The following is a 23,605-nucleotide window of genomic DNA, read 5'->3' as shown; positions in this document are numbered from 1 at the left end:
CGCAATTCCAAAACGACACAAATTCGAAAAAATGGAAGAATTCGAAACAATAAAAAAACAGGTCCAACATTTAAATCGCATATTGAAAAGTGCAATAGTTTACTACGCCGAATGCCAATTCACTATGAATTTATGTACAGCACGCTTGAAAAATTGATTTGATTTTTATTGATTTTATGCCGTTTTCTTTCCCTTTTTTCTTTTTTTTTTGGTTTACTCAAATTACTGTAAAGTAGAGCTGTTTCTTTATTGCAGCAGCTTCTTCAATTTCTTACAGATTAGAATAAAAACATTGTTCTTAATTTGTCTCTGAATTCGCGTTCGTTATTACTGGTTCGCGATGGTGGCCGTTTCTAATTCAGGCGAATGGCCTCCGCGTCGCACACCACCCAGTGGTATTTATGCGGTCGAGATTCCTTTAAAAGGTACGCAGGGCATTTTCGAGGATAAACGCGGCACTCGAGGAAGACGGGTTCGCCAAGCGAGGAGAAGCCGTTGCCTTTCGCTCACATATATTTTTAGCGTCGCGGTTGGTCAACATTTTCTCTCTCCCAAAGTGACGTCTCTCCCTTTTCATGGGCTTCGTATTTTCTTTCTGGACCATGCTGTCTCCGCGTTCTTTTGCTCCCGTTCTGTGCCACCGACGCAGCTGCCATCGCGAAATCGAGCGTTTTAATTGCATGGATCGTCTGTTGCTATTTCAAGGTGAAACACTCCGCTCTCGCAACCGACCACTTTGTTATTCTAACGTTAGATCGCTTTGAAGATTACCTTTACGCCTGCCGTTTAATGCCTTCGACGATCTGCGTCATCGCGTTGCTTATTGAAATTTCGACCAATTAAATGTTTGATGCCACATGGTGCGACGAGGAATTGAAATGCCCGCTACGTCACGGTATTTGTGTACACACGGTTTTGCACAAATGACTCGTACACTACCATCCATAAGTATTTAGACATCTCGTACAATTCCATCGAAGGTATCGACCTTCGGTATCGACTTTTGTCGTATTTTTCCAGTTACGATCAAAGAACCAAGAAGAATTTTACTCTTTTTGCTTGCTGATGTATTATTAATAAGTATTGCCATTTTAATAAGAATCAATTTTTTAAAAGGGAATGCAATTGCTGTTTGCAGTCGAAGCTTATGATTACGATCATAAAGAAAACCGGATTGGTAGGAAGGTGGGACTGATTAAATCGCATAAAAGTTTCTCCTAGAATATTTTTTTTTGTTCCTGTGCTTGTGAAAGATCTATAGCCCGTCAATATAAACCTAAAAAAAATGGCGTTTAATTTATTCGAGAACCTTTGCTGCGATGCTATTCGCCAGCGGCTGTGGCTTATGATTAACGAACTCCTCGACCCGGCGCCACGAGGGAAATGTGCGGCATATATGAAGTACGAAGGAAAATATTTACCTCGGGCAGTTTATTTCTAGCGTGTGAATACTTTCACGTAGGGTTTGCAAAAATATTGACCAACGACATTTGTTTATCAAATTAGCTGTACTTTGTAGTCATGCGCGTAACACGTGTTTAGATTCCGCAGAAAACCTCTCATAAATAATTCTAAAGGTAGAAATCTGTTTAAAAAAGCCAGGTTATGTTTCTCGATAAGATACATATTTTGCATGATACTATGATTTAATATGATGTTATATATCGTTATGCATAGATATAATATTTACAAAATTTAGTAGACTAGTATGATACTTAGTAGAATAATATTTTTTATCTTCTAGATATTTGTATTCTTTATTTCCTATACTGGCTTATCAAAGTATTTGGATATTTATCTATAATGAGGCACATTCTAAAGATTTCAACGCATCTTAAAATAGGGAAAAAGTCAGATAGGAAATTTTAACTAACTGTAAAGATAACAGTATGGGACTGTCCCTAATCTTTCTATGACCAAAACCATCTTCATAGTAATCTTCCATCCACCTACTCATAGTATACAGCGTCGTAGAAAGCTTTCACAAGAGTATAAACTCTAATTCACAACGCATTACCATCATAATATGCTTGTTGCGAGAACCATCCAATTTCGTCAAGAAGCAACCGTAACGTATTCATCGTCGATGCATCGACGATCTCTCACGGATAAACGCTGTGTAGCGTACACGAACGTACTGAAGAATTAAGATCGCGTTAAGAGACGCTCGCGGCCTGAAAGGTGTACCTACCGATTTCATTTGCAATCTCGTTAGCATTAAGTCGAACGCACTCGTAATTATTAGGCGTCGTGTAACGAGCCCGTGCGGGCAACCGACGTGGAAAACAAGTGCGAGCTCATGGCTTATTAAAATTCATGTTCAATTTGCCGGGTCCGTAAGATTGTGCAATGGGCTGTCGTGCAAGTATCCGAGCAAGGGTCCGCGATTATCCTTCCGCGCGATCTCCAGCTCAGGCCTTTCGCTTTCCAGCGTGCCAGCTGTCACCTTTTCATCGAGTTTTCTAAATATCTTCGATTATTCAGATCGATCATAGATTTTACTTTGAGATTTTCAGAAGAATTTTAAAAGTAGTCTCGTTCCTTTATGCAACCTTCGTCTTTTTTCTTTAAGTTGTTCTTAAATCGTGAAGTTTCAGAAGATATGAATTTTTTATTAAACAAATTTGAATTTGATACAATATTCTGGAGACTTCTGGATGCAAGTTGATTCTGAAGTGGCAAGATTGTATATATTTGGAATTTTTAGGCGAGGCTTATGTCGCTGCACTTTTATCGCTTGGCTTAGGTAATCAAATGAGAACCACGTTTTCTATGCAGCGGAGCCATTGACATTTTAAGAATACAAATGGTGTACTGTGCATTCAGCGGAGGATGTTTCTTAATAAGTGGAATATGCTGATGGGTGAATTCAAGAGTAGTAAAGGTCGTGGTATCGTCGGAATTTCAATCCTTTCTGTGGGAGAAACCTAAAAATATTTAAGCCAATTTCGTCCTGATGTTTATAAAATATGACTAAAAAATTATTTTTAACTTCACAATCCATAAGGTACATCATCTTACAAAAGATATGTTTTTTAAACCTTGCTCAGTAGGTACTTAAGAAAAACACCCTGGGAAAGTTATGATAATTTTTTAAAGTACCATAAAGGAGTCGATCCGAAAACGATTTATATCAACGCAAAGCTGAATCAACCCTCTGGTTCGCGCGTTAAATAGAACGTGTTCTCACGGATTCATACGATAGTCGTAATTGTTCACAGATGCGCAGGACACGAGCGACTCTCTGTCTTGGACCCGACAAAAAGACCTCTTGGTACACCACCGCGACGAATTCTCCTTAATTCGATGTATTTTTAGCGGTGACGGTGGTAAAAGGCGCGTGATCTCTCTGGAATTCTGCTAGGGCTTTGCACCATTATCTTCTATGCTTGAGAGGAAGTGATCATTTCTCTTGCTGGATGAATCAGGACCTCGATAAGTCAGGAAATTCTAAATTACAATTACGGTTGTAATTCGATTGCTTAAAACGCGAAACAGTTGAGTTACAGGTGTGCCCCATTGCACGTGCATGCAATTATGCTAATGTTATTGTATTTCATAACGTATGAGGTAAACAAGAATTACAGTAAAATTTCAAATACAATCCAATATAGCAGAACGCACAGAACGCTCTGTGCGTAATATTAATCAGGAATCCACGAAACGTAAAAAGAACAAAGACGAACGCAGCTGGTGTTCGCCCTAACAGAGAAACAATTGGTCGACGAGTCAGCGAACTTTATTAGAACTCTGTAGTTCCTTGGTGTTGTTGGCGAAAAATCGTTGTCAGACGGTTCGTCCTAGTGTCTGTGGCAAAATTCTGACTGCGTGAATCACCCATATAGGTGCACTGCGAGGCGCAAAAGAAACACGAGATTCTTCATCCGCGCGTAGAAAGAGGGATGAGACAAGAGTACACGCGTCGACGAAAAATTCTTTCCTTCTGGCAGTGGTCCACACAGAGGCGTTCCACTGATGTCATGCATTTTTACGTGACTCGTAGGCGTGTCTCAGACTTCCATAAAGAACGAGAGCGTTAGATCATCGTGTCTCGTGAGTCGAAACGATCGAACCGAACGTCCCGTAACTCGGAAGAAATCAAGCAACGACGAAGTGGAACCGCGGCGCGCGACATTCCTGTGGACGATCACGCAACATGTGGGCGATCCTGTTATCTGTCGATTATCGCGGTGGTCGCGATAGCAAGTACAGTCGATCGACCCACGATCGCGTCGTGCGCGAACCACGTCGACCAGGATCTCCAACAGCGGGCTTTTGATATGTGGGACAGCGGTCAGGAGATCGTATCGTATGTTCGCGCGAGAGGCGTGAAGCCGGGAACCGCAAGCTCTCTTTGGTAAGATCGTAAGATTTCAGGATTGAACGACTTCCTACGAGGTGCAAATTTCAGGAACTGAAGTTTAATTTATTACGGGCAAATGTTGTAACTACGGATTCTTTTCTGTCTTCAAGTCGTGATTGATTAATTGATTGATTCGCGGAATTGATTAAATCGCCGATTAATTTATTGTATTTTGATCATGTAAGCTATTTTATTCACGCCTTCTTAATAATATTACGTTTGTAAAATTTTTATGTAGCATTTCACTGTTTCGACTTTAATTGCTTTTTGATAATTTGCTTGTTCTATTTGTTACGAGATTGAATGTAACTCGATAAGGATGAAAAAGGAATTTGTTGCTGTAGGCAATATTTATCGTTCTGATATTCCTATGCATTGTTTCGCTAACTTGAAACTGAACCTTGGAAGAAAGTCAGAATTTCTGGGGAGCATTATCCCGGACGGTTGTTTTATGGTGCAAGGCGAAAGACTTTATGGGACGTTGGAATTCAATCACCTACGGTTTCAGCCATTATTCCGCCTACCTGTCGCTCTTAAATTGACTCCTACTCTCTTGGAGAACGTTCCTTTGCTTCTACCATTTTGGACTTATTGATGATCATTGTCGTACCACGTGGTGTTCCAACGAGTTCCATGCTCCAATCCTAACACTGAATTTGATATGTTTCTCGGTTGAGTGACAGCCTTTCGAAGGAAGTCAAACAACTTCTTGGCAAAGGAAAACACAATTGTACGAGCTGTCGCGTCGTAAAAGACTAGAGAAGTTTGTAGGAAATTGAAATTCAATGGTCGGCATTTCCCAGCATTTTTTCTTCTGTACGAAGGGGAATAAAAAGAACTACGGAATACCTGAGCATTTTTATGCCTCGACATACTCTCGGGAATCTTGTATTCCACGTTGTCCAGAGACAAGCCACTTCATACCTACTTTATCAAAACGTTGGCTACTGAATTCCAATTCCCTTCAAGTTCCTCTATTCTTTATCCCGTGACACTTTGAATAATCATACTTTCATCCCTCCAAAAATATATTGGATTAATCTCTGCCCACGTAAGAAAAGTTATTTACTAAATAAACTGGATCTCGCTTTACTCCATCACGTTCTAAACAATAATGCTTTATTCTCTCCAAAAATATATAATATCCGTTTCAACATGTGAAAGAAAGTAAAACAGATCTTAGAATTCTTCATTGTCCCAATCAACGCGAACTTTATTCCTCTGTTCGCGGTATTCCACCGAGACTCGCGCGTCGTGATTAATTTCTCGGGCAGCCCCCGATTCGCGTAAGCGCAAATCCGGCGAAACGTGTGCGCTGCGCCATTAACCTTGCACATAGACACGTCCCCGAGACAAAGCGGTGCGCTCTATCACGTGGTTTCCACCGCGCGTAGACCATTATTTTTAGATAGAACGGGCAAGACGCTTTTCAGGGTAAACGCTCCCGAACTGTGGCCATCGGTATGCCAGGGAGAAGCTCGAAGGCCTTCTGGAGGCCACGTGACTCGTTTTCGAATACCGTTAAAGCCGAGAAGTCAAAGGAAGGCTTGGTCTAGAGGGCTGGGTCAAGCTTAGCAGTCTAACGACGCTTCCATGGCTAGTATACGCTGTTGTAAATAAATTTTTAACGCGGTCATCAGTATCGACGACGTATTAAGGACAGCTCGTAGTGTTCTTCGACAGGAATTTATATACACTATGCGTTCTGGCTATTCTGATAGCTGTTTGGTGCTAGAAATGTATAAGAGACTTTATTTAGGGTGTTTGGTTGGGGTTCCGTGAGAGTTGACGAGAATATATGGTTCGTATATGTATAGTGAACTTACTTGATGAAATTATATGCATTTCTATGATCGCAGATGAGAGGTCGTTGAACGGAGGGTTAATTTAACGCAAGATGCTTATTTTGTAAGATTGGAAACGGTAATTTCGTGTCTCTCGAGTATTCCAGATTCCATGTTAATCTAGTCGGTAATGATTCCTCCAGGTTACGAGAGATAATTCAGGTATCGCATGTCAGCCCTCGGGCTTGAAAATCGGGTAAAAGCTTAACTTTCCATGTAAAGCGGTGGTAATAGGAAGTAAGGAAACACAGGGATACTTGAATAGTAGTAATGGTTAACTCATTCTTAGTTTACTCTGTCTTAATTTTAAATAGATATAAATCTTAGACATCTTACGTCTATATAATGTATGTCTCCCCTTTCTGTCTCCTCTCTCGAGAATTCTACTTCGCTGTATGCAAACGTCCGCGAAAATAAGCAGCTATAAACTCCCTTGTGCGTATCCCCAAGCTACGCAAAAGGGAGCTTCCGCGAACCCAATAAATACTAGGGATTTGCACATGTGAAAACAACGTTAATCCGTGCGTCACGGTGGTAGTCGTTTACACACAAGCGCGAAACGGTATACCGAGCAAACGGGCAACTGACGAGGACGAGAGAAACGATATAGCGTGAATACACACGGCACTGTTTCGAACCAGAACAAATAGAAATATCGCATTTTGCACGTTTCAATATTTCGTGACCATCGATTGAGTCGAATTATCGAAGAGGAAATAATCGAGCCGTGACGATATTATCGATACTTTTTTATCTAGCATTAGATCGCTCTTCCGCGTCGAATTATCATCGTCAATCTGATTAGAGAGTTCGATTTATCATCGATCACATATTCGCGATATACTGTACCACGTGTAGTTTTGCTAGATATTTCATCGTGGAATAATTTAATCAGAAACGATAGGAAGAAAAAACGACGAGAAAGGGAATATAATTAAAGAATGAGAGAAAAATGAATGTATAGTGGCATGCTCTATCGACCGTGATGTACATGCCTCTCGTTAAACAACGATGACATGATTTTCAATTAAAAAAACACCGGGAATTTATGTTGAAGTAAATAAGAGAACGACAAAGCGTGAAATGTAATTTAACGCGATGTTATTGAAGCGTAAGAAGGAGGCACGTAATATCGTCCGGTACCCTACTATTTCTCTATTTTATGAAAACACCGCAAATACACGTGTACGTTTCTGCATGCGTGCACTCCTCGTTGATTCAGTGATTTCGGTAGTTTCACTTTTCAATTAGCTTTGCGGCAATCGTTAGCGCACGTGGCTAATCTGATTTCTATAGCATCTTTTACGCGCTATACAAATTATATTAACCGTAACGCATAAGACAATCAGAATATTCTTCGTGTAACGCTTTAAATATGCACGAGATATTTAATACTAAATTTTTCACCATAAAAATGAAACCACAAGGAATTTAGAAAGGAACACAAAAAGAAATAAAATCGAAGCACAATTGTAAGATTCGCTAAATCCCGGCGATAATTCTTATTACAAAGATAATTTCAAACTGCAAGAATAATTGTTAACGATGTCGAAAGAATACCTCGAGCGCTTTACCGCGCGATGTTGTTGCCGAAATGCGCAACAAAATTAATGAAACGGAGCGAGCGTGTGGCTCATATAGCTTGTGAAGTGCTTTTAATGAATCGTTCGATACGGTAATTAATGTAATTGGTGCACTGTACAGAGTGATTATTCGCCCGTTACAGTGGCAACCGTTGCTGGACCGTACGAATTACAGTTACACGACAATATACGCGAATAAAAATAACGCGATCGGAATAACGATACGTCGCCGCGAGCATTTCATTTTTGTTCCTTTGCTAAACACACGCGGAATTGTTTCTACGGTGAAGTTAACTCGCAAAATCGATCCGGAATTTTTCTCACGGCAAGTCGTTATTCAACGTCCGAAGCGAGCTAGCTGCCTTTTTCGCCGAGTGGCTACACTCTTACGTAAACGCTGCAACATTTAATTGCATTGTAGTCTTGATATGTTGGGGAACGTTGCTTGACTTTTCGCGGATCGCGATCCCTGACATTCGAAAGCTGGTGTCTGAAACCTATGAATTACCGGAGGGCGTGACTGCTTAACAAACAAGCTAGAATTAGAGAAAAAAGAAAATTGTGTTTGGATACGATTACTTTGAAGAGAAGTTGAAGGATTGTGATTTCATCAATTCAAACTTCCTGCGTGAACTCCCTGTTTTATATAGTTGCATGCAGGTTAATTTCTACGATAAGATTTAATCAATTCTCGATCATAGTATATCAGCTATACCAAAACAGGAAGTATTGAGAAATTAATTAGCGCAAAGCTTCCCTTAACGGTTTCCAAACTTCTCCTTTTCCACTTCTAATTTCCGGCCAAGAAATCGGCACGTTGATCAAGTGAACAAGAAAAAAAACTAGGTACTGCGACTGGTAACCTTTTTACCAAATAACACGTGAATGTATTAGAGAGGAACGGCTGTCGAAGTCACGCGCGATCGAAACTGGAGCAGCAAAATGTCTACGGCCTGCACAGTTCGTTTCGCTAACTCTTTTAGTAGATGCTCATTGGAAATGAATGAACTTGGCGTGAAAACGACGACGAGATTGTATTTACACAAGTAGAAGCGCAATTAATACATCGAGCATTCTGAAAGGGTTCGTTCTAGACAGGGGTATGATTTATTTATGCTACGAGTGGAGACTGCGAATTACCGGGACTCGAAGCGCGGGCATTAACTTCACCGGTTTGCGTTCCTTTCGATTTGCGCAATCGAGAGCCGGTCAGTCGCGTGTCCCCGCGCCTTTTCCAGAGGGAAATGCGGAATTCTTGTCATTAGCAATTTTAGAACCTCGATTGCATCGCCGATTGAGAAATTACAGCGAGAGACACCGCGGAGAGCTAATTGTTCTTTGATTGATCGATCGTGTATTTGGCACGAGTGACGAAACGATTTAGCGAGAAGAATCTTGGCACATTGTGATATTTTGAAACGTCTTGTCATTTCGAGGATACTTTCGAGAAGAGATTAACATTACCTTATTTAGAATTGATATTTACGAGTGAATTCTTGGAAATCGCTGAAAATCTAGCGGATAACTTTCAAGATATTAAAGTATGATTCTGTCGAAGAAAGTTGGAATTAGACACAATAGCATCTATGCTCTAGACAATTAGAAATTTCTCCATGGAAACTTATTATAATAGTAACGCTAATAACTACCGCTGTAACGCGTGTATGAATAAACAATCGATCGAAAAACGCCACGCGATAATCACAAAGTTCAAACTCCAATTCCGTGTTCGATTTCTTAGATCTCTCTCTTACCCTGTAGGAACCAAAATAACAGAGAACGGTCTCAAGGGGTGCGGTTTCTATTGAAAGAAATCGACGAAAAGCAAACTCAATAGCATCGGGACCCACGAGACAATCGTAAGTTTCTCCATCGTGTAACCAATTGTTCCTGTTAATTAGCAGCGAGATACCCTTTATTACCTGAGCTCTAAGGTGCACTGAAACTCGAGTGATTATTCTATGAAACGGTGTACGTTCGATCTGATTGAGATACACGCGTTCGATGGGGTCCAGGTGCGTCGACAATCTCTGACCATTAACGTCAGTGAAACTCGAGTGACCCATACTCGAATCTGATTTTCGTAGGCCGGTCCTTTCATGGGGGTGCACCGGTAGCGCGCCTTTGATGCTTCTATAGCTGGCCGTGTGGCCCGTGGAAATTAAACGAAAGGGGAGAACGTCGATTAAGGTGACAAAAGGCTTTAATTCGCCCATATGTTCCGATACGCGAGTCAAAGGCGACACTCGTTGTCATAATTTGCGCTCAAGTTGCTGAGATTAGTGTTCTAATTCAATCTTTATAAGATTGAATTAGATATTATTTATTATTCTCTATAATTTCTTTATAAAAATATCATTTTCTATTACGCAATAATTATTTATGCAAACTCATATATTCCTGAATACAACGGAAGAAATTTTTCTTTGTTTATGCATACTTTAATTTAAAAAGAAAGTACACTAAGAACTCTAGAAACTTTAAGAGATTGAAATTGCTCAATTAGAGAGTTTTCATGCGCTCTTTTACATGAACATAGCTTTCCCCCAGTAGAACCGTGAAAAATAATCGTTTCAAAGCTAAAAATCCCTGTGGTATGAAACCGTATCTCGAGCAACGAACGTAAAAGGGTAGAACAAGTTGGCGGAGTACCGTAAATCTGTACAATTAAAGGAAGTTTGTAACATCGACAAGGAACGTTGACCGACTACGGTAAGTCGGCGGATCGCGATCGTTCTCGCTCGGAGCGTGCAGGATTAACTAAGCAGCTGCAGACTTTCACACCGAAGAAAGAATACATTTTCCGGGCCGTTCGATAGCTGAGAGCAGCGCAACGGTTGACAGTGGGAACGACAGATGCTGGGTTCCATTTATGCGTGACGGTCTATGCGCTTTGTGGCCGCGTTCGTTCTGTCGTGAATAACAAACATCACATGGGGTCGTTAAATTACGCGCGAGTATGCTGATCCATCGTCGTTCTGTTTTGCGTGCGCTTCTCAGTAACGAAGTTTGCTCGCTTTTGCGGATGGAAAAGAAACCTGTTCTTTACAATGTCGGTGAGAAATGATTAGACTTTAATCTTGCATGTAGAAAGTTGGAAAGGTATTCGGTCGTTCGACGTGGCCGACTAAAGTGGATCGAAAATCTTCGGATCGAAAGCGTTCATGCTTTTTCCGGAGCACCGTTGCGGTCGACGTGTCGTGACTTACGAAACCTTCGCAAGTTTCACAAATGCGGACTGGATCCGTTACCGCGTGATCAGAAATCGCTAGTGATTCTCTGCTAGTAGTAATCACGGGGAATTTTCATAATTTTCTGTAATGTCAAGTTTCTAAAGGTAATCTGATCCTTTCAGAAATTGACGATCACATGGTTTAAGATATTATGGCTATTTCTTATTAATTTGACTCTTATTACTTCAAGAACTCATATTAAGCCTTAAGGGCTGTTGGAAAGTTTTCGTTAGCGATTATTCATAGTAATAAATGATAGTAAATAGTATATACAGGAAAGCTGAGTGTGAAAAAATTAGTATGCCAATGGGTTCGATAGTTCGTATGAATTCAGTTTGAGTTTGTTTGCGAGCTCCATGTTCTTTTCTCCGAAGCTATGGAAAGAACCACAGAACCACAACGACAGTATACTGTGCTGCGGTTTTCAAAGTCTTCTATGGAGTAGAGGCATGTCACGCACGGAGAATAAAGGTGCAAGGGCACACTGAGTGCGTGGGGAAATAGTCAAGAGTCAAATGTGCAACCACGAGAGTGTTCCCTGCTTGACTTCTCGTATTTCTCGCTTGAAAATATCGTAAATTACGCGAACGCTTCTTCTTGAAGACGTTTTAAGTTCAACGCGCGCAATCTAACTTGTTAATTTCTATTAGGATTTATTAGAAAAAAATACGACAGAAGCGAACAGAATGATAAATAATTGACATTTTTTCGATAAGTTGCGTGATTGTATCAAAGAAACGGTTCGTGGACGATATTTTAAACGAGAATTACTCGTATTACAGTTGTAAACAAGCTAAATTATCGACAAATTGATACAAAATACCGCGAAGTATATCAAGTAACTAAACCGCAACGCTTTCTTGGATAGAATATATCTAGATCGTAAACGGTTGAGTGTCATTCAGATCGTAGAATCTTCTTAACGATCTATGTTCGCGCAACGATGCCGCGCCTGTGTTCTAATAAATGACTCGATGAGACGAATTGTTAGTACATAGCCCACCGATGAGCCATTTGATTCAGATTTTATTCGCCTTGATCCCTTTGCACATGCTAATTCTTGACCAAACAAAAGCTTAATGTTTAAAACTTCAACTAGAAAATAGGAAAATCCTTCAGAGAGAAAAGGATGTCGAATTACGAAGGAAAACATTTTCAGATTTTTCTTTATTATTGGGAAGAAAATAACGCGATAACAAGTTCTCGAAGTTTTTGTGTTTAAAATCAGAGTTTCAAGAGAATAGAGTAATTCGAAGAAATCGAATAAAGAAATTTAAGTATAACGAACAACAGCCTCCGATGGTTCTTCAGTTATTGGCAAGAAAGTAATGAGATAACGAGCGACGAAACTTCTTGTTCCATCCGACAAACTTCTTATCCATGGAGCCGGCTTAAGAAATCTATAACTCGTGGAAAGGAACATCATTGACCTCGACCGGTAGAAATTTCACATCACTTTCACAGCCTCGACGCGGAAATTTATGTTCGATGTGAATCTTAATGAAGTCGCTTCGGCGATCCTCACGGAATTCTTCTTTGTGATTCCATATATCCCAAGGGCAAAGAAACGATCAACGAATCATAGTAAATGAACGACGCACGCGGAATACGTACTCTCACTTTCGACAATTTCCGTCTGCGCTAAAGCTACATAATTCAGTCGGCAAATAACGCGGCAATTTTCCACGCGTACGCGCCGCAAGTTGCAAAAACTCGTCAGCACGATTTCGCGATTCCTTCCTCGGATCCTTCGATCTAACCAACTGGTGGAACGACTACTTTCAACGATGCCGATCACCGTCGTCCCTAACGCGACCGGCCTCATAAAAATTCCCCGGATCGATGGAATTTCTTCGACCTACGACCTCGAGAAGACTTCATATCCGGAGGCCATGAAATTTCACAATCATTAAGTGACTCTCTACATGTCACTTTTACTTATTCTGTGTTGACACTTTCTGAAATTTAGTTGATTATTAATTTATGGAATGCGAGGAATTTTTAGAAACCGGATAATTATTAGTCTATCTTAGCGCTTACAATTAGTAACATTCAATATAATTCAATATACTACATAGTACATTCGAAATTAATAACAAAAAGGAGGAGAATAAAGACACCCTGTTTCTATCATTTCATTCATAACCAGAATTTTGTTTCCTTATTGATGTTATGAAAATGCACAAAAACCGAAAATTTGTATAACCATTTGCAGTTTACGTATAAGCAAAAAAAGCAGTAATTGATGACAGCTTCCCAACGTGGTTTAAAAATTGATAAGTACGTAAAACTAGAATTGAGAAATTGAGAACCTCCTAATTAAACTTGACAGCGATCGCTCAAACAAGTAGTTACATAAATGAGTATTTACATGATTTGAAATACGACAGTACAGTAATATGGCATATGTGGTGGATCGTTTCATCTTGCAGGTTCGTAAATCTTAGAGCAATGACGGTACTTGGCGTGTGCACAGTGGCATCACGTGGAATTTTCAGCTCCACGTTTCGGGAACGTGTCATAGAATCGCGATAGGAGAAAGTTATCGCGGCAGGTGATTTGTTACCGGGAAGACTGCGTCGTTAGGCTCTGTCAGCCACGAGCTGAGAAACTTCCAGCTGTCCGCGGAGACGATAGAAACAATACACCATGGCGAATGTCGCGATCACTTTCGTTTTTCCATTTGCAGGGAAGTCCAATGATGGACTACCGAGTGTTGTCTATTTCGAGGTGAATTAGAGAATCTTTGACGTCTCTGGGATTATAAGTGACTCTAGAGATCGTTGTTTCTTTATTGCGATACAAGTTGTATAGATATATTGATAGCGAGTTTATCTACTCGTAGCCGATCTATCAGTATTTGTGAAAGATATGAGGTTCGCAACGATTTAATCATCACTTTGATAGTCGTTATTATTATATTATCTGATCTCTAGAAATTTCTATCGTAAATCTATACTTTGATAGGTCTTCAAGGAGAGTAATAAGAAGAAAAATGTAGAATTTCATCGAGTCACGTGCTCTAGGAATCGTCAAAAATTCGATGATTGGTGTCAGAAGATCGTTTCAATGCCAGAAGGAAATGTCTGTCATTGAAGCAACGAATAAATTGCTGTTTGGCCACGCTAGACGTTTCACTTCCGATCGATTCGAACGTAACCGAGCAAGTTCTGAAGAAAATTCCGCTAGTACTTTCTCGCTGCAGGTGCAAATAGTGAGTTCCTAGACTTGGTGGATACCTTGACCAGAAATCTACGCTTTCACGCTTGTTCGCACTCATAAACATTCACGGCGAATCACTCGTAAAACGAAAGGGTAAACCTCCTGGGATGCCTGGGCAAATGTGCTGAATAATTGAGTTTTCACGATACGCATCTATTCATCGACTATTCCACAATCGCTGCCAAGACGTAATCATATACAATTATCTCCAAGGATGGAGAAAAATTTGAAAAGCTCACATTTGACCCAATGATCGAAGAATACCAATCACACCCCGAAAGACATAGCTTACAGTAATAAATATTTATGTTGAATCCTCGTAAATGGAAAGGGTAAACCACGTAGAATATGAGTAAACCGCGTTCAAATATGATGAATAATTAATCTGTCACGATACAACTATATTTATTATCAATCCTATAACTACTGGTGAGGCGTATGAGTCTCTGCGTAGCCAAATTGATTGATTCCATTTTTAAATTACGGATTAGCACATCTGCTGATATGTAGTACAAATTAAATGCTCTTCTCTGCTTTTATTTTCTAGTCACTTTACTATAGATCTACTCATTCATATTACATATTTGATACAAGACTAAATAGGATAAAAATTGATACGGTTTTCTAATAATTGTAACAAATAAGTGTCCTAACATTTATGGCTGGCAGTCATAAGTCTAACACGATCTGTTTCGTAAAAGACGAGAAGGTGAAGAGCTCATATTTGACACAACGCTTGAAAATACCAGCCGCACTCCAAGAAGCAAACACACAAAATTATGTACCCTCTGAATTAATTCTCCTGACAATCAGTCACACCTAAGAGAGGTGTCAACGAACCAAGCATACAGGCAGACTGAGTTCCCGCCCCGCTGCATTGTCGACTCGAAATTCCGATCGCAGGCGGCTTTCGCGGGACCGGTAAGTGGCACTTTCTTGCATGAAATTCCACGATGGTCAACAACCTCGGTTGCAGTAGCGCCTTTGGTATATCGTGTGCCATGGAAGCTCGTTTTTCGTAATTCAACGGGCCGGTTCGGCTAGGAAAACCGTTCGCAACCGGACCTGAGACGACGCACATCTTCTCGACGCGACGCGGTCAACATGTCCGGTTCGTTCGTCGAGATTCTGAAAAGCTACGCGACTACCGGTAGAACAACTTCGCCCGGCTGTACAAGAAAGTCCATAGACGCGGAAGCGCGTCGACACGCGTCGATGATAAACGGGCCATGTCGAGGACGCGACGATTAGAAGGGTTTGATAGCGCTCGAAAGTTGACAAGAGATTTGTGTACTCCTCGATGCATAACTCTCATGGAATGCAACTTTTCTTAGTAGAAATATATTTCGTTATTAATTGAGACTAATATTGAAAGTTTTGATTAAGTATGTTAGGATATGGTTCGTAAGCAAATGGTTTCGATTATAAAAATCCGACCCGTAAAAGCCTTCTCTTACGCCACGTTATGTAAATAACCTACTTTTTAATCAGTGTTTTCTCAATCGTATTGTTTTTATATATGTATGCATCGATGCGGTAATACTGAAGTTACGGAAACCACTAGGTGTTTCGGTTATTGCACTTAACGTTCTATCGGATCGTTACATATCATTTATTAGCTATGTGGTAAACTAGATTGTATAGATTCTACATAAATGTACACTTCGTATTTCAATATGATGCTTGTCTACGTGCCAGTAAGTATTCGACTTAAATAATAGGAATTAACTACTCAAATTGTTTGAAAGTTCAAGATTTATCCTATTACAAATAAAGAAGAATCAAAAGCAAATATCTAAAGAGCTATCTTCAAACGATATACAATAATTACACAACGATATTAGATCTCGAGATAGGCGATCATAACTTGCAATTTCTCGATTGAAAACAAAAGGTGTATTCTTCTTGTGTAAAACGTCAGACACCAGAACATTTCACGTAGATACCGTTATAAAGCCATGCGTTTCCAATCGAATCTCATTACACATCACGAAACTAACATTCGAATTCGCAGAAATACTCAGCAATCTCATTAGAAAGTGTAATCCTGTTACACAGACATCGTCTTTATACTCTCATGAAGGATCGTCGTGTAAACCGCGAGCGTAGACCGCGTTAATTGACGATTTATCGTGTTAATCGTCGATACGTACCAATTAATGGGCGCACACGGTTCACTGTTCCAATCCGTGGTCTCTGTGCACGCGGCTGGTCACGTTTTTAGCTAATCTGCTTTCACGCTTCGGCAATTATGCACGACGAGAGGCGCCTTTCTACATTCCGCCATAATAACCAGCCGCGACCTGCTCGGTGTTCACCGAGATTTTCCTGTTGCGTCCACCGATCGAGTCTCGTTACGCAATAGCAACCGTAGACATTTGTCGCGTCACGATCCACCGATGACGATCGATGGATCGTAATTGCGGGCAGCGTACATCGAGGCGTTCCAAATACGCGTGCAGATGATGGACTATTGCTGTTTATTTATGTAACCGGTATGTTTGTTTAATGGAGAGAATTGTGAGGTATACATGGTGAGCAAGAACCGCGGTTAATGATAATATTCGATTATGTCCGTTACGGTGGGAGAAACAGTAGACATAACCGGGAAATGAGAAAGGTAATGCGTATCAATTGCGAAATCTTATGCACCCGTGTTACGTCTGCGGTGATTTCTTTCTTCGAGCGTAATTATAGGGATGGTGGTAACTAATGGAACTCTTGATTAAACTTTGTGTCTTAAGATATGCTATGCAATCCTTTCTAGCTACTATCTGCCCCTGTTTTTATATCGGTAGAATCAATATAATGAGATCGTGAATGGAAGTAATAAAATGACATTATCGATGTAGCCGTATTTTCGAATCGTAGTCTGTGAAAATCTTTAATTAAAACTGTGCTGTTTATAGTTGCATGAAAACCGCACGAAAGTCCCGTCGTTTAATAACAACTGCCATATCAGGAAAAATTTCTTTTAAATATTGAATAAAATGAATAAAATTTCAAAAATCGTGTTAATAGATTCGTTCTGTTGCCCGTTGCGAAAACTCTCCGTTACGGTGATCGAGAGAATTCGAGCAGCGGGTTGTCGTGTCTCGAGTAAATTAATTAAACGTTAATATTCGCGAACGAACTGTGCAGACGCTTATAAATATGGAAATGTAGCGAAATAAAGTATGTACGCGCATACTTTCGCGGCGTTCCTTGCGCCAGACTAACGCAGAATGATTTCTCTATCGGGGACACGATAATATTCTTGATCGCGCATGTATTTCGTGCGTTTTCGTATTGTTAAATGCGGGCCACTCGGTTTCGTAAAGATGCGGGCAAATTTCTACCCGAATCCAAATCAGTAATCAACCTGAATTTCGAGATTTCCGTTTGGCAAGATCGTAGACTGGCCCACGAGGGAACACACCCCGCATTCGGATGATTTTGTTGATTAAACGCGACGGTGAAACGTTGTCAGTCTCCCTTGGTAATATTTTACGCATCGTACCAGCCATTCATAATCGGTCGAGCGGTATACGAGAAGTTCAATATCCTAATTGAAACTTCGTCAAGCGTTCTGGTTAGTACAGTGGTATTGGCGTATTAATTTTGATTAATGGTTGCCTTGTGTCCAGATATCGAAGTTGCAATTTGTGTAAGATAAACTGTTTTATAATTTATTCGTTATTACAGATCAATTATTCTAATAATTATATATGAATCATTTCATATATTGTAATTACACTGCGGATATTTACGTATATATGACAAATGTAAATATACAAAAATATACAAAGATGAATAAATAAAAGAAATGATAGAAAGAGACACAGTACCTGAGAAAATCAGCGAATACATTTTCCGAGTAGAAAGCAGGAATTTACAAACGATCGACGTGTCGTGCGAAAGGTCGACGCCGTACTGATTACGATATCGCAGTTTGTATCGGAAACTTTCTGTAGTGCCACCATACCATCGAACAGGTATAACTGAACTTAAGTATTATACTTCGATAAAACATACTGTCCTATATAAATAATAACCATCAAATGAAATAAAATAATAATCACCTAAATTCTGCTAACAGACTAATGATACTTCTTTTCTAATAGCGAAGAATTCGAATAAATCTCGGTATTGAAGTATTATATTATGAGACTTTTAATCGTTATATCAGATCGAAATACATAATATCCACTTACGGAAACTTCTAATCTTACGTAATTGACTCATAATTTCGATTATTCCGTGAACGTAATATTTCGCCACGTATTTGTAATTTTTGCAGATTTTTGCAAAATCTTTTAACAACTGTAATTTTACAACTAATCTGACACGCGATCACTGAATACTTTTGCGAATACGTAACGAATTGTACGTACTTCTGTTGTATCGAATGTTCAATAACATACCAGCGATATCGATACGGTTGAAATGAGTAATTTTAGAGCGGCGTTTGTTAACGATGCTCGTTAGCTACGGACGAATTTTAACGATATTCTCGATATGCTTCGTTAACGTGCACCGTTGCACGTGTCGCGATCCTTCGTTCCAAGAGCAGAGAGAACCATTTCCGACGGCTTAAGAAGGGATCCTGCCACGTGTCCAAGAGGAGAGGGTAGATACAGAAAGCAGAGACGAGATATTTCTTCCCCTAGCTTCGGGATTCTGTACCAGTGATGCTTTCAGTCGACCGTGAAGCGCGAAACGTAGAAACTTTGATCCAAGTGTACTTCTGCCAACGGAAATGGAACAATTCGTCGCTCTAATTCAATTTTCTAAATATTTTGTATCTCTAGCGATCTCCCCAACTTTTGGAAACTTTCAAAAATTACCTTGATCAACCCTGCAAACTCATGATTGAAGTTCGATCGTTAATCCAAATCGCAATGCTCACGAACAAGTACAAAGTATTCGTTCGTTTAGAAAATCAGGAAATTTATGGATTGTATTCGTTCGAAGAAGAATATTAGATCGTCAAGATCGCGAACCGAACGGTTGCACGAGACATCTATCTTGTTCATAGTTTTGACATATGATTCAACCCGTGTACTGTGAAACGTGATGCATTTTCGACATGGCCACTCTACCGAAATTGTTCTTGTTCCAGGATGTTACCAATCCATGTCCAACGGGATTTCACGCTTCACTCGCGTAAGGGATAATGGTAGTTATTCCAGCGCGACGTATTGAAAATCGATCGCTGAAATCGAGTTTTTTGTCGAGTCTCGTTGGATATCATTATATTACGTCAAAATCAAAGTATGATAGATATCATGTAAAACGTTTCATTATTCGAACAATGAAAGTTATTGTAAATTTCTGAAACGTGAGAACCTATAAATTTTTCTGTAAGTTTTTCAAGTTCTAAATTACTGTTATCCATATAAATATTTGCTTGGAATATAATTTATATTCCTTGTGAAAGAATAGTTCATCATAGGTGGACACTCTGTAGGCTATAGATTATAAATGGAGTAGGTTTTGTGTAAACAGTCTCCCATTCGCTCCATGCACAAATAGACAATGTCCTGTAGCGAAGAGCACGAGCTCCCTTGCTCATCGCTGCGTTCCTTTCCCCATATGTCGATTTATGGTCCCGCCATTAGGCACGGTTCCCTACTGCACCGCGGGAGTTCCAGTTCGATTCGCTCAGAACAGGATATCGTTTCCACCGAAGAAGCAGGGTCTTTATTGTTCTCTTTTGTTACGGTCAGACCGATGAAATAGTTTCGTGTGTTTACACACAATATCGTATTCATGGCAAATCTGAACAAACACAGTTCTAGGGGAATCGCATTCGAGGAGAAACAATAAATCTAGAAATAGCGTGGAATCACATGGTCGTTTGCTTTATCTCTTTGTTTTATAGTAATGAATCTTCTCATAGTCATATGTTGATTCAATGTGTATATATATACTGTGAATGGAGTAACTGAATTATTTAGTATAATTCACGTATAATTTTGACATTCATAAATTCTTTTGCAGTAAACAATGGTGTATTTAATGAATTAATATCTCGATCATAACTGACGATTAGAATAACGATGAAGTATCATCGAATTACCATTTTCTGTTATAGAGACATCTTGACAAAGGAAGCGACCTTGCCGAGGCGGCGAGTGCGAGTGGACTTCGCGAACTCGCGAGATCCTTGAAGCATCACCTTCGAGGATTCGGTTCCCGTCTGGAGGACAGGCGCGAATACCTCGAAGACACATCGAGATGTTGCCTGCTTCAGGATCGGGCGTACGAGTGGGCCCAGGAGGCTCGTCTCGCTGGCGAAAGGGGGGCCCAGCAGTTTCTGATGGCCAGACCACCCCTGCCTCCCGAGCATTTCACGGAAATGATGGCGCTCGCCGAGAAGCTCGGTAACGAGATCCTCTTGGAACAATGCCGCATCGCCAGGAACAAGTGCGCGGAAGCGCTGGAAATGGCGAGGACGACTTCCGCACCTGGCAGTCCAGCCAGGAGGAGATCCTTCGCCGCCTCGGAGTCTGCTACCTCCTGGGAGGACAGTTTGACGAAGAGTACGTAGATCTCTTGCTCTTTACTATCTATTTACTTTATGCTCATAATGTTTGGTATTATATGCGTTAGAACACATAAAATATTATTCTTGTTAAACACAAAAGGATATTTTTATTTAGATAATATAGAACGATCCATCATTCACGGTATTTGTGTTTTAGACTTAAAATTGATAAAAATTAAGTGCGTGTGAACGTCCATTTATAAGTTGTATAACCTTGTCCGCGTTTAACGTTCGAAACACGATATGAAAACTATACCGAGATAAAGCAAAAAGAGTACAAGTTGAAAATATTCCAAGATTCATTCACTTACCCCGATCGTTCCTTGGAAGTGTCTCCACTGCAATGTGCTACGACTGTTCCAGGAACTTCGTGGGATGACAGCGACAGCAGCGCATCGTACGCTTGTCCCATGGAGAGTGTAGGATCGGCAGGAAGCGGCGGTCGACCGGTACTGGACAACATCGCGGAGCTTCGAGAGAGCGCCGAACAGCTGCTCGATTGCTCTCCTCCGCGAACGCCACCCCGAAGCCCTGCTCCACGAAGGCTGGTCAAGCCACCGGTGAACTCACACCTTCACAGAGCTGCCAGCATTGCTCCTGGAATGAAGGCCAAAAAGTACGTAATAAAAATTCTGTTTTATTTCAAAGTAATATTCTTTTTACTATTCTAGTAGTCTGAATGTATATGCAAGTGCTGTGCAACTGGCATTGTTATTATCGCTAACCTGATTAACATTCTCGTTAAAAGCTTTTTACTAGGAATATAAAAGTTCCTCAGTGTGTTCAAACCCCGCGTGAGAGATAGCGGATTTCTCGTTACGTTTTCGATTCTTTTTCCGTGTTCTTCGGCTCAGCCTTGCTAACAATACTTATCTATAATAATTCTATCGTGCGATTATGCGGAATTGTTACATGCGCGGCAACGTGGTTAACGAGGAATTTCACCTTGCAGGACAATACTGCTCATAATGAGGGAAATGATACAGACCGAGCGGGACTACGTAAAGTCTCTCGAGTATATAATAGAGGTAACTGTTTTGCTTCGTATCGCTTAACATACGCGTCGCATCGTATTTTGCTGATATCGTGATTAACGTTTATCATTGTTTTTAAAAGAATTATATTCCGGAGTTGGTGAGGGAGGACATTCCTCAGGCGCTCAGGGGACAACGCAACGTGATCTTCGGTAACGTCGAGAAGATATACGAGTTTCATAGTCAGCATTTCCTACGGGAACTGGAACAGTGCGAACAGTCGCCAATGAACGTGGGACAATGCTTCCTCAGACACGTGAGTCTTTTTCTTTCTTTCAAATTCTTTCCTAGATCTTCTCTTAAATTTATCTTCTTTGTGTTGAATGTTTTACTTTACTGATCATCGCTTTTGCGTTACATTCACATTGCAGGAGAAAAAATTCTACCTTTATGCACTGTACAACAAGAACAAACCAAATTCCGACTCCCTGATGGCCGAGTACGGCACCGCGTTCTTCAAGCAGAAGCAACTCGAGCTCGGTGACAAGATGGACCTTGCTAGTTACCTATTGAAGCCGGTTCAACGAATGGGAAAGTACGCGCTACTGCTACAGCAGCTGGTCAAAGCAGGCACCGATCTCTCGGAACAAATGTCCGGTAAAGACGAGAAGGATGAGAAGGACGACGGTATGAAGCCGATGGTCGAAGGGGAGGCGGACTTGAGGGCGGCTGAGCAGATGGTACGATTCCAACTACGTCACGGGAACGACCTGCTGGCGATGGATTCCCTTCGAGATTGCGATGTATGTCCACGTATTTAATATACAATACTGTTTTAGAGACATGATATTGTAACTAAATAATAATGTAATAAATAGTAGAAGAGACAATCGTGTCAACAATGGCAATGGAGAGTCGTTCTTTGTCGTAGTAACAGGATTCTATAGACGGTAAAATTTACGTAAATTGTAGGTGAACGTGAAAGAGCAGGGCAGACTACTTCGTCAAAACGAGTTCTTGGTGTGGCAGGGTAAAGGCAAGAAATGCTTGCGACAAGTTTTCCTGTTCGAAGACCTTATTCTCTTCAGCAAAGCGAGAAGATTCCCCGACAGAAAGGTGAGACAGCTGTTTAATTTACTTTATGTAGTTTACCGATCTGCTCGTTGTGCGATATATAAATGATGGGTTGCTTGCTTTTTCAGAACCTCGATATTTACATCTATAAGCACAGCATCAAAACGACGGACATCGGGTTGACCGCCGTGATCGCGGACTCACCTACGAAGTTCGAGATTTGGTTCCGCAAGAGGAAACCAGGCGACACGTACACGTTGCAGTGTGCAAGCGAGGACATTAAGAAAGCCTGGACGGAGGAACTGAGCAACCTTTTATGGAAACAGGCGCTGCGAAACAGAGGTACGCTACGTTTTGAAATATAGCTTCCTGCAACCGTGTTTGCGGGCCGACTTAACGAGAACGCCTTTTGTGATGACAGAAGTGCGCCTGGCAGAGATGTCGAGCATGGGCATCGGAAATAAACCTTGTTTGGACATTAGGCCTAGCGCGGATCAGATCAATGATCGTTCTATCAGTGTAGCTCAACTTTCGAAAAGTAAGTATACGATCGATTATTTTGAATGGAATGATCTTTCATGACTTTAAATAATATTAAATCACCTACGAAGAAAGATCTGTATAGCTATTAATTTAATTGCTTGCTATTAAGCAGCACCTAGATTTAGAAACTCGATAGCGGTATCAATGTCAGAGGACTCGGGACGCTGCAGCAGGAGGCCGCACAGTGTAATTTCCGTAAGTTCGTCATCGAGTAGCGGCGGAAGTAGCGGCCCCCCGACG

At 40.7% G+C, this 23,605-nt stretch overlaps 1 protein-coding gene across 3 annotated transcripts in view; it reads left to right on the top strand.

The window, feature by feature from the left end:
- LOC100745489 (puratrophin-1) overlaps positions 1–23,605 on the top strand; it is a 137,945-nt gene that overhangs the window by 111,017 nt on the left and 3,323 nt on the right. For all 3 annotated transcript variants that reach the window (XM_033319203.1, XM_012381907.3, XM_024365558.2), the window contains 9 exons: positions 20,322–20,769; positions 21,138–21,390; positions 21,727–21,802; positions 21,891–22,064; positions 22,180–22,551; positions 22,721–22,864; positions 22,951–23,164; positions 23,244–23,360; positions 23,475–23,592. In XM_033319203.1, coding sequence (XP_033175094.1) covers positions 20,322–20,769; positions 21,138–21,390; positions 21,727–21,802; positions 21,891–22,064; positions 22,180–22,551; positions 22,721–22,864; positions 22,951–23,164; positions 23,244–23,360; positions 23,475–23,592 — 1,916 coding nt within the window. The remainder of the gene's footprint in view (positions 1–20,321; positions 20,770–21,137; positions 21,391–21,726; positions 21,803–21,890; positions 22,065–22,179; positions 22,552–22,720; positions 22,865–22,950; positions 23,165–23,243; positions 23,361–23,474; positions 23,593–23,605) is intronic.

The sequence above is a fragment of the Bombus impatiens genome, unplaced genomic scaffold (genome assembly GCF_000188095.3).
Source record: "Bombus impatiens unplaced genomic scaffold, BIMP_2.2 scf_0136, whole genome shotgun sequence".
NCBI classification, from domain to species: domain Eukaryota; kingdom Metazoa; phylum Arthropoda; class Insecta; order Hymenoptera; family Apidae; genus Bombus; species Bombus impatiens.
The sequence above is the reverse complement of the archived record's forward strand: the minus strand, read 5'-3'. Positions and strand labels throughout refer to the sequence as shown.